Here is a 12,682-nt window from a genome sequence, read left to right on the forward strand (position 1 = left end):
CATGGACACAGGAAGTATGGCAAGGGAGACGCACCGTCTCGTTCCCTTCTCAGGGAACAACAGTTACATACGTAACCCGAGACATTTTCATGTTTCAAACACAACTATGCAAAAAAGCATTTTGGTATAAATCAACATTCGCATACAGAAGATATAAGCATTTAAAGCAAACAGTTTAGCACGTGTGCTTAAAAAGTCTACACACTTTTTTCCAGAAAACTTTCAGCACTTTCAATGACCTGTATCTATGTATGTATGTTTTCAAAAACTTCCCAGGGCCTTGAATTTTTTTCCCCAGATTCACAAACTTTCAAGGATTTCAAGGACCCGTGGGAACCCTGAATATCATTGCACCTCCTGCAGCCATGTTACGGCAACAAAGTCCTTGATTATTACGCCAGAATGAGAGTATAGTTTGAAAGTCGCAACTTTTAATTTTCTGTCAGTCTTAGTACACGATATCACTACAGAAGAGTCAAGTTTTAAATAGGAAAAATATCAAAACTCTTTGGTTATTTTTAAACGCGATGCTAATGGTCTAATCAGATTCAATGGATTATGCTAAGCTATGTTAAAAGTGGTACCACCAGATCTGGAGATCGCCTGAATGGATTCCAAAACTGTAAAAATCAAATGTAAAAACGGAAAATGAGCATATTTTCAAAAAAAGTGGAGTGTCCCTTTAAATGCAGATTAGCATTCACGACAAGAAATGTCTGCAAACTGGTCTTAAAAGAAGCAGAGATCAGGGAGCTTGTCGCTATCCATGCTGAAGCTGAAGCTCGAGAGAAATCACGGATAATCAGCAAACTTTAGAAGCTGCAGATAAAAATTACCAAGTGCAGGACTTTATATGTCACATGTCTTTACAGGATATTTACGGTATGTGCACCCACAGATTCTGGAAAATCATTGGCATTGTGAATGAACCAAAATCCAGCAATCCCGGACAAACTGTGTATTTTCCGTAATCTCTGTGTGAAAATGGCTATATGTGGGTCAGGCATTAAAGTGTGGGCATATCTGCTGTTGGGTAAAGGTGCTTTAATCTCACCTGCTTCGCTCTCACCAGCAGGAGGGAATGGAAATGTGTTCGGCCCTTAGGGGACAAAGTATATGGGAGTTGTCTGACTGAACTGATGGACCATAGAAAAGTTGCATTTATCTCCTCATATCTGGAGACCAAAAAACTTAAACTGTCAAGGTTTAAACTAAAAGGATTTTTTATGAAAGGAATGCCTCACTTGTAGGTCAATACTCCCATAGTGAATTTTCCATTCCACATTTTATGGAAGTAATTTCTCATTTGGAGATTCCATTGCATAATATCTGCCAGAATGATTTCATGAAAATGTGGAGGAAATATCTTCATGTTTCTTTCAGATGTAATGACAGATCTAATGGTGTGTTCATGTTCGGTGTGAATTACCATAATCAGTTTCTCAGTAATTAAACAATTCAGCCTTTCTAAAGTTGAAATCTCAGCTACAACTTCAAGCTACGATGTCTCCAATCTGACACAAACATATTACAGTTTATATGTCAAGCATTATAGAAGATTATACCAGGTGCACTTTCTTACCCCAGGTTTAGTCTCAATATTCAATATTTTTGTCCATTATGAAAAGTAACTATGTTTTTGGAGCGTTGATTACTATTGGTAAAACCAAGGTTTTACTGCAGTAAATGTGGTATAACAATGGCTTTTGCAGCAAAACCATGGTAATTTTGTGCTAACCATGATTTAACAATACGGTAGTTACCATGCTGTTGTTTTTATTTTTTTAAACTGTATTAAAACCATTATTACTTTTCGTAAGGGGTCTATTACAAAACTAAAAAATCTGTGTTATGTCATGGACCTTACCTGTCATCTTTAATGATATGCATGATGTCATCGTGATATCAGAGCTAGCAAAAAACGTATGCTAGAATTTCTGTCAAGATGTCTACGACACTAAAGACGGTTTCAGCAGTAACAACGTAAACAAGCGGCTTTCGTGGTCAACACGTAACTTCCGGTAAACTCCACTAAGAATAAATAACAACAAGTCCTTTAAACGTAGTTTATTTATATAACAAGCAAACAACACAGAGATTGCCTAGGAAATCAAAACATTTGAAATTTTTAACGAGGTATTTGTTCGGTTTAGCAACTGATTAACCATTAAAAAAAAACTAAAATCGGAAGTTAAGTTCGGACCAGACGTGTATCGCGTCACCACACGTGCGTCCGATGAAACTGTCTATAGAAGATGAAACATTTGATTTTTGCATTAATTCAATTAAATGTAATTTACATGGCGCTTTTAAAATTTGTTGAAGTGTTTCAAAGCAGCTTTACATTAATAAAAGCAGGCGAAAACACAAAAAAATCGATGGACAACATAAGCTACAAAATACAGCGGCTAAGATTAAACCGTACTAGCGAGCGTAGTAATAATGTAATGCATAGAAGAGAGTGCTAAGTTAAGTTGAAAAAAAGCATTACTCAAGTTGTTGTTTACAACTATGACATCCTACTTCAAATGGATTAAGCCAAAATCTTGCTATTATTTAGGGGCTGGACACACCAAAGCTTTTATACCTCCGGCCGGCGCATGTTTTCAATAGTTTCCAATGGAAGCTTGGCGTTTTTCAAATAAGCCAGCAGCTAGCGGTTTTCTTCCGCGCTGAAAACCGGCGCCCGACGGTTTTTTTGGCGCTCAGCGCTGAGCGCCGAGAGTTGAAAAATGTTCAACTTTGAATGAAAAGCTCCCCTCGTCAATGTCATTTCTCACGTGGCCGTCCAATCACAGTGGAGGAGGGGCGGGACAAGTATCGCAGCAACCAACCGTCTCACAGCTGACGTATCAGAGCTACCAAAGCGCTTAGCTGAAGAAAGCTGGCACTCAGCTGAAAAACAGCTGGCATTCGGCGTTGTCCAGGCGTTTTCAGCCGCGTTTAAAAGTTTTGGTGTACACACCCCCTTAGTCTGTCCCCGGCATTACATTGCAAGAAAATACAAAGATAATGAAGGTTGTGATACAGATGTAGTTCTGACACATCATCTGTCTTTTACAGCCTCAATAAATATGGTATCTACTTAAACGGAGTTGTACCTGTGCAGACTGAGGTGCAGGCGATTTTTTGAATGGCCTGTCCATCACATGGCGAGCCCCCGTTTAAAGGTGCAGGATTGGTGCAGCTACGTGTCCTTTTCTGCAGGCCCCGTCCACAGCGACTGTTACACGCTGACCACTCGGTCCACGTCGACCAGCCTCCGTTTACTATAACAACAACACAAAAACAAAATGCAATTTATGCTTTAATGATGATTATTGAAGCAGTTTCTGATGAAGTGAAGCATCATGGGCAGATGAAAACTGAAAAATTATACCAAAATTATCTGAAAACTAAAATTAGCAATTTTATCAAAGAAATTAAACAATGATTTTTAAATCATTTAAAGTAAAATAAATAAAACTTGTTTTGAATGGGGCCACGCAGTAAATGGCTCTCAAATAGATTATTTATAAACTACTGGAGTAGTGGAAAATGAACTGCAATCTAAAAATGCTTGGCTGTTTCAACCCATGCTCAGGTAAAATAACTAACCCAAGTGTTAAAGGTCACGTTTTTTCTGATCCCATTTTCTAAACCCTAGTTACTGTGTTATGTTGCTTTAATAGCATAAGTAATACCTGTAAAATGATAAAGCTCAAAGTTCACTGCCAGGCGATATAGGACAGTGAAAACAGCACTATACAGATAAGTAAATTGTGTGAAAAATACAGTGTTATTTTTAACCATGAAACATTAACACATGTTATATTTTGCACTGTAAACACAATCAAAGCTTCAAAAACACAAAAAGAAAGTGACCTTTAAAAATGTCCATATTGCATTTAAATAAGTGGTTAGGTTTGTTCATATTTTTCCCAAAATTATTTTATAGTGTGTGTGGAATGTGATTGTTTTGAAAAAAAAAACAATCACATTACATACTTTACTTTTGTAAGGTGTCTCATGGGAATATATGCTGCAAAACTATTGTTGCTTCTAATTGGAGGTTTTATTTTTAAAAGTACAAATTACTGTAATTATTCACTCAATATGGTAAGAAAAAAATATTATCTGTATAGAGACAGAATGTGTGTGTGTGTGTGTGTGTGTGTGTCTGTGTGTGTGTGTGTGTGTGTGTGTGTGTGTGTGTGTGTGTGTGTGTGTGTGTGTGTGTGTGTGTGTGTGTGTGTGTGTGTGAGAGAGAGAGAGATACAGAGTGCCAAACAGAATGAGAGAAAAACAGAATGAAAGACAAAATGTGAGAAAGACTGAATTAAAGGCAAAATAAGAAAGGGACACAATGAAAGACGAAATGAAAAATAGAATGAGAAACAGAATAAAAGACAAAATGAGAGAGAGACAGAATGAGAGAAACAGAACAAAAGACAGAATGAAAGACAGAATGAGAGAGTAACAGAATGAAAGGCACATTAAGAGAGGGACAAAATGAAAGAAAAAATGAAAGATAACATGAAAAACAGAATGAATAACAGAAAGAAAGACATAATGAGAGAAACAGAATAAAAGACAGAATGAAAAAAGAGAGACATAATGAAAGACAGAATGAGAAAGGGAAAGAACAAAAGACAGAATGAGAAACACAATGAAAAAGAGAGAGACAGAATAAAAGACAAAATGAGAAAGAGACAGAATGAGAAACAGAATAAAAGACAGAATGCAAAAAGAGAGACATAATGAAAGACAGAATGAGAGAGGGAAAGAATGAAAGACAGAATGAGAAACACAATGAAAAAGAGAGAGACAAAATGAAAGACTAAATGAGAAAGAGACAGAATGAGAAACAGAATAAAAGATAGAATGAAAAAAGAGACAGAATAAAAGGCCGAATAAGGGAGGGTCAGAATGAAAGATAGAATGAGAAACAGAATAAAAGAAAGGCATAAAAAAAGAGAGACAGAATGAAAGACAGAATGAGAAACACAATGAAAAAGAGAGAGTGACAGAACAAAAGACAAAATGAGAAAGAGACAGAATGAGAGAAACAGAATGAAAGACAAAATGAAAGATAATATGAAAAACAGAATTTCAATTTTTTTCAATTTCAATTTTCAATTTTAATGACCACACAGCCAGGCTGGTGGAATTTGTTTTACAGTACAGATATTTCTTTGGTACAGGTTCCAGCATTACGTTAAACAATAAACATATAAAGTAACATACATACCGAAAAACACATTTAATACACACATATACACCACAGAGTATTTAAGAAGTTGTATGAATAAAAGAAAGACAGAATGAGAGAAACAGAATAAAAGACAGAATGAAAAAAGAGAGACATAATGAAAGACAAAATATGAGAGGGAAAGAATGAAAGACAGAATAAGAAACACAATGAAAAAGAGAGAGACAGAATTAAAGACAAAATGAGAAAGAGACAGAATGAGAGAAACAAAATAAAAGACAGCATGAGCGAGAGGGACAGACTGATAAAAAGAATGAGAGAGGGACAGAATGAGGGAAATACAGAATGAAAGACAAAATGAGAGAGACAGAATGAAAGACAGGATGAGAAACAGAATGAAAGACAGAAAGAGAATGGGAGAGAGAGAATGAGGAGACAGTTACAGATAGATTGTGTGTTGCAGCTGTGTTTGGTATGTGAGAGTTTATATTCCAGCAGACGGATTCATTTACCTACTTACACAATCACACGCGCACGCACACACACGCACACACACACACACACATTGCTGTAGTAAAGAGGTGATGCTGCTTCAATCCGAGTCTTCCGGTGAAAGACACAGAAGCTTTTAAACTCTTAAACTGTGTCACTCCCAGAGGTGCTATTAACTTACCACACTCCCCGTCACACACACACACACATATGAACACATGCACACACTATTAACTTACCACACTCCCTTTACACACTCACACGGGTCCTGAAACCACAGCTGTGTGTGTGTGTGTGTGAGAGAGAGAGAGAGAAAGAGAGAGAGAGAGGGTGGATTAGCTGTAAGTCAATTCCTCCCTTTGCTTCTCATCTTATCATTTAAGAGCTATGAGGTCAAGAAGTCAAAGAGCAGAAGTCATTCCAGAACCTACATTTAACCTCGGACCTCTCTCTCTCTCTCTCTCTCTCTCTCTCTCTCTCTCTCTCTCTCTCTCTCTCTCTCTCTCTCTCTCTATCTCTCTCTCTCTCTCTCAGTAAAAGACCGAGCAGAATTTGCTAAGGTGTTATTGGTGATGATCTGGGTGATGTTAGATGTTCGGTAGGTTTAGCGTTCTGACTTCACAACACAACACCCACGGTGACGAATCATACAGACACTGACACCGGCTTGTTTTCGCACCAAAGCAAGCTAAACGCTCAGCATTAGCGAGTTGATCCCAAGCATGACATCTGTGAGGAAAGGCGACCGAACCCAAAAACATTGAGTCACCAAATCTGCTTTGATGAGGCAGAGATGATGGCAGGAAAAGCGCTCTAGAAAAGCCTCGATCGCTTCTAAAGGATGTGATAGCATCTGTGATATTCCCACACACACAGTCTGGCTTTGATCAGAGGAGATTAGGAATGAAAAACGTGGCACACACCAAAACACCCAAAACCCCATGGGGGTGGAAACACTCGTCTATAGAGCATCAACAGCGCTGTTCTCTGATCAGTGCATATAAACACAAAATCTACACGCTCTCATGCTGACATATAAAGGTTAACGGTTAAGCTGATGGGAGTTTTTGGAGACAAACTTGTCACCAAACATGCATTGCTCATACGTCACCCCAAAATTAAAAGAATATGCTAGAAATAATAATTTTTATACTTAAAACGAATCTTCTAAATTCTTCACAACATACCAAACATCTAAAAACAGAAAAAAAAATTCTGTGAACACTTGACAGGCTGATGCCTAAATACAATCTGTTTCATATTTCTATCTCACTTACGGTAACAGGTTTAAAATTCTAAAACTTTGTATTATTAAGTAACTTGCAATGAAATAGGTGCTCTTTAAAAAAAATCACTGTATTCGCCCACATGAAACGCAAAAACACTATTAAGCGCTGTGAAGAGCATGCCAAACCAACAGGTGGCGATACAACCCTAACCATAAAGGCATGTTGGTCAATCAGCAGCCTGAAAAAAATTATTAGCAGCAATATTTTAACGTTATGGCGCATTCACACGGGGCGTCAGCATTAACGCTTAACGGAAGGCTTGTCTGAAGCGTGGCCAACAGCCAATCACAGTGGCCGCTACACATGCTCCATTCTTCCATAAATGTAATTGGCTGGCTCTGCCTAGGTTATTTGCATAAGGCGTTCTGATTGGCTGACACACGCGGTGCCAATTGAAAAGTTGAGAAATGTTCAACTTCTGCCGCGAGCAACTGCACTGACACGGCGCCGACGGATTCACAATTCAGTTCGGCAATGCATGACTTCACCCATTAAAAGTGAATAGGAAGCGTTAACGCTGACGCCCAGTGTGAATGCGCCGTAAGTGAACAGCAGACACCCCAACGTCACAAGGCAAAATCTCAAAAAATAAAAAAGTAATGTTCTTAAAAATAGGCTTTGCCTGACAATAGCTATGTTTACATGCAACCAAATAATCCGTTTGTAATCTTATTGTAATCGGATTGAAAATCCAGCATCAGGGTTCCCACATCTTAGTTAACTTCAAATTCAAGAACCTTTCAAAGACTTTCCAGGTCCAATACCCTCAAATTCAAGAACTAAATGTCGGGACACATTTCAAGTGAGATCAAGGTTACATTGTGTTACCTTTTAAGATACATTGTTACAGTTCACTTTTGAGGGTACACGCACTGCGTCACTGCGGTGACACTTTGGGGATGCCTCCAGGGGTAAGTAAGTCTGAATGTGTATATCAAATTCAACCAATGGTGAGGCTTAACGACAAAGACAGGGTGACGCGGGAACCAGGAAGTATATCGCTATCTGAAATATTGCCAAAGACGGTGTTACAGGGACGCAGGAAGTATGGGAAATGAGACGCTGGGTCTCGTTCCCTTCTCAGGGAACAACAGTTACATACGCAACCATTCATGTTTCAAACACAACTATGCAAAAAAGCATTTTGGTATGAATCAACATTCACATATAGAAGATATAAACATTTAAAGTGAACAGTTTAGCATGTGTGCTTAAAAAGTCTAGAATTTTTATGATATTATCCTACACTACACAGGGAATAATTAGGAGTTTTTTCCAGAAAACTTCTTGCATAAAATAGATTCAAACACTTTCAATGACCTGTATCTATGTATGTATATTTTCAAAAACTTCCCAGGGCCTTGCATTTTTCCCCCAGATTCACAAACTTTCAAGGATTTCAAGGACCCGTGGGAACCCTGCTTCATGTAAACACTTTAATCAATACAATTGAGGTCAATCGGATGCAAATTTCAATCATATTGACTATGTTTAAATGCTCAAAATTTTGTCAATCCGACTAACTTTAATACGATTGCAGGTTACGACAGTACAGTTTACATTTACCCTAAACATTGCAATCTGATTAAAATTTTTGTTTACATGCACATTCGATAAAATCCGAACGTCTGCGCAAGCGCACAGCCAGGGTTGCCAGATTCGCATATCAAAACCATCCGAATGGACATTCAAAACTAGCCAAAAAGCATCCCAATTATGGTCCACAGCCTAAATACCACTAACTTATCAACAAAATCATTTAATCTTTAACCCACAGAATAAAAACAACTGGTGTAAGCAGTAGCCCAAATCTAAACTCGAAAAAAAAGCAGAGGACTTGGCAACGCTACGCTGCGCACAGCATCTCTCGTCAAGCTCACGCTTTTCTCTGGGTAAAAGTCAAAACTGAGTTGGAGAAAGTTGTTCTTAAAAAGTTTAGATATAGGTAATAAAAACACTTTTCAAATTGTACAACGCTATTTTATTGTTTTAAGTAGCCTAATGTTTTAAAAGTACACACGAATACACACTGCAGAATTTAGTACAGCGCGTGACCCCATTAACGTTACCTTAATAATGCGTGATGCCATTGTTATTGCGTGTTTCTGAGATGAGAATCATGTGATACGTAAACAAGAGATAATTATAAGACATGAAATATTCTGCGCATATGCACAAGGTATTTTTGCATCCGATTGAGAAAATACTACAATTTACGCGTTTACATGCATACTTTTCTCCTGATGATCGGATCACAGATCTACACCACCACTTTCAATACGATCCAAATTTGCATTCCATCGACCTCAATCGTATTGATTAAGGTGTTTACATGAAGGCTTTTCAATACGATTGAGCCATCAATACAATTACAAACGGATTATTTGGTTCCATGTAAACGTAACTATTAAAAGTGGTGGTGTAATCCGAGCTGTGATCCGATCATCACAAGAAAAGTATGCATGTAAACGTGTGAATTGTTTTATTTTCTAGAACAATTGTGCTTATATTTACCTCTTATTTACATATCACATGATTCTCATCATAAAAACATGCAATAGCAAAGCAATGGCAACACACATTATTAAGGTTATGGGGTCACACGCCGTACATTCTGCGGGCTTTATGTGTACTGTCATAACATTAGGCTACATAACGCAATAAAACAGCATTGTGCCTCATTGCCGATATCTAAAAAATTCTTATAACAACTTTTTCCAACTCAGCTTTGACTTTGTACATTTATCCATTCCAGAGATATAAGCGTGAACTTGACAAGAAATGCTGTGCACAGGGTTGCCAAGTCCTCAGTTTTTTTAGAGTTTAGATTTGGGCTACTGTTTAAACTTTTCCACAAGTTGATTTTTTTCTAAGGGTTAAAGATAAAAGGATTTTGTTGATAAGTTATTGGCATTTGGGCTGTGAATAGTCACTTTGATACGCAAATCTGGCAACCCTGGCTGTGCGCTTGCACAGACGTTTGGTTCGGATTATATACGTAGAATGTGCATGTAAACGAACATTTGAATCAGATTGCAATATTTAGGGTACATGTCGTAACTTGCAATCGGATTAAATTCAGTCAGATTGACAACATTTTCTCAATGTAAACATAGCAGTGTTCTGTAATATTTACACCCTGATGCATAGCTAAAAAATATATACAAAATACTCTTGTTTCTGTGACTTGAGACGAGCAAAAATAGAATAAGCCACTTTTCCGACTTCACTATAAAACCGCTAGCAGATCACACAGAACAGCTCAGTTCTTCTTCAGGTTACAGATTGCAGTAGAAATCGTTCAGAAAACATCAAGCCATTTTCTCAGGAGCAAGACTGACCAAGCATATCAAAGCTTTAAGAGCAAAATCCTCTCATATTTAATAAAGCACTTACAGAACAAAAGGCCGCTGTCTGGAGTCGAAACAGCAACGTTAAAAACCTTTTACTGCTTCAGTGGAGTTCAAAACTCTGACGAATTTCATGCTTTAGGAATGTAGGTCTAAAAAGAGTAGCTATGCGTTTCAGATTCAAAACCCGGCCATTTTCTCTCTTTCAGACTGAAGACAAGCTATTAAACACTCACCCGTGCTTGACTCTGATTGTGTGAACGCTTTCTCAGTTGCAGGAGTACCTGGTTTGCGATACGTCTGACAAATGTACAAGAAGAAGGAGCGTGCATCTGAGTTCTTCTGCATCTGAGAGAGCGCTCAACACAAGTGTTTAATAGCTTGTCATCATTTTAAAAGAAAGAAACTGGAGATTTTGGGGGTAAATGGGGTGTACACAGGTACACACAGAGCGATTCCCTTAAAGTGCTAACCAATGAGTGGTGAGGAGTTTTAAAATGAACATCTGCATGACACTGCGCTCAACAAGACCGCCAGACACGTCACATCATCGTATGGTCTAAATAGCAATGTGAGATGCGAACTGCCAAGCCGAAAAACAGGTAACCTTAACTTTTTGGTTGTTTATTTCTAAGTAGAAACAAAAACATATTTAAGTATTAATGAAATCGACAATGAGTCTCTCTAATGTCATGCCCGAGATCAACTCACTGATGCTGGCTGTTTTGTGTCTCCAATCCCTACATCACACACACCACAATGTCTCCGACCAAAAAAAAAAACAGGTTGCAAATCACGATCCACGGCCGTGATGTAAATGAAAGACTATTTGTTATTTAAAAAGCTCTTGGGACATTTCAATCCTGTGGAAACCTGCAGATTTCTGAGGAATTTTGTGCATGCAGATTCTGTGGACCCGGCTATGATTCATCGCTCCAATCAACAATAATTTCGCTAAAAATGTCCAGACACACCATACAGCAATTTATCACAGCAGGACCTGATATTATGAGGAATATTAAGCACAGCGGAGAACGCAGGACCCTGAAGGGTGCACAGCCTCACAGGAAACTAAATAATAATGGCTCTTTTCCAAAAGTAGGGTACAAAACAGGACGTGAAACACGAATAAAGTCCATTATGTTATATATTAAAGGAACCATAAGAAATAAACAGAATAAAAACTTTATAAAACAGCCCAAAAAGTTTTAGCGTGGCTAAGTCACATGGAGGAGGGGCTTATTATTATAGGTATGATATGTGTGTTGTGGACATGGTTTGGGTTTCTATACATATTTATACAACAGTTCTTTCTGGTTCTCGAATCTGATTGGCTAAGAGCTATACGATATTGTACTGATAACAGCACAGTAACCGCTTCACCTTTCGTATCATTCCGCCACCTAGTGAATGGAAGTCCTAAACAGGCTCATCTCTGAATGGAAAAACACAGACGCCCTGTTTTTAAACACTCTCAGTGTGTCTCATTAGTTTACTAGCTCGTAAATCAGTCTGTGAATCCCCAATCGGAAGTTATTCCGTCAAAGATCAGCGCTCTTGGATGTTACGTTAAACTTAATGGGATTAATGTCTTGTCACATCGTGTGGATTATTAACACTTGGAAAGAGGAATATAAACACTCGTTTTTTTCTGGAGCTATATCTCTTATCAGAACGCGAAAACACAGTGGAACTGCAGGTAAGCACCGCAGCTTTTAAATGTGGACATTGATCATTTATTTAATCGCGACGTGACTATTAAAACATGTTATGAGATATCGCCACTGGTATATTTATAAGCAGCATGCAAAAACATCTCTCTGACACTTATAAAAAAACGTTTTATATAGTACTGACAAAAACGAAGTCTAATAATAACCGAGTGCTCGTATCACGTTAAGATGAAATGGTAAACCAATAGTAACATTATAGAAGTATAGTTTTATTAACTTTTACCTCGCGCCAAAACAATAACAACACAAAAGACACTAAATATGAATAAGAAAACAAGTAATAGTTTCATCATGACACCAAATACTGCTGATTTGATCTAATTTTTGATCATCAGGCCAACATGAGAGCCAGGGAATCCCTGTCAGAGATGTAGCCCAGAGAGGGCGGTGGTCAGCGGGGCGAGTGAACACTGACGTCCGCTCATGCTTTGGTTCTCATACATACCGAATCTCACTAAGCAAACGTTCAAACAGGTGCTATCTTTACTAATCGACTGTAGATTTAAATATAATACATATATATTCTCGACTGAACTAATCTTAAAACTACACTTTGTGACCAAGAAATTGTAATATTTAAAAACGGCGAATCCGTCCATTGAGTTAATATGAGATTCTAAGCAGCCG

General features: G+C 38.0%; 1 protein-coding gene across 2 annotated transcripts in view; it reads right to left on the reverse strand.

Annotated features, from left to right (window-relative positions):
• unc5ca (unc-5 netrin receptor Ca) overlaps positions 1 to 12,682 on the reverse strand; it is a 200,196-nt gene that overhangs the window by 52,852 nt on the left and 134,662 nt on the right. For both annotated transcript variants that reach the window (XM_055198321.2, XM_055198322.2), the window contains exon 6: positions 3,102 to 3,269. In XM_055198321.2, the coding sequence (XP_055054296.2) occupies positions 3,102 to 3,269 (168 nt within the window). The remainder of the gene's footprint in view (positions 1 to 3,101; positions 3,270 to 12,682) is intronic.

Source organism: Misgurnus anguillicaudatus, chromosome 22 (genome assembly GCF_027580225.2).
Source record: "Misgurnus anguillicaudatus chromosome 22, ASM2758022v2, whole genome shotgun sequence".
NCBI classification, from domain to species: Eukaryota; Metazoa; Chordata; class Actinopteri; order Cypriniformes; family Cobitidae; genus Misgurnus; species Misgurnus anguillicaudatus.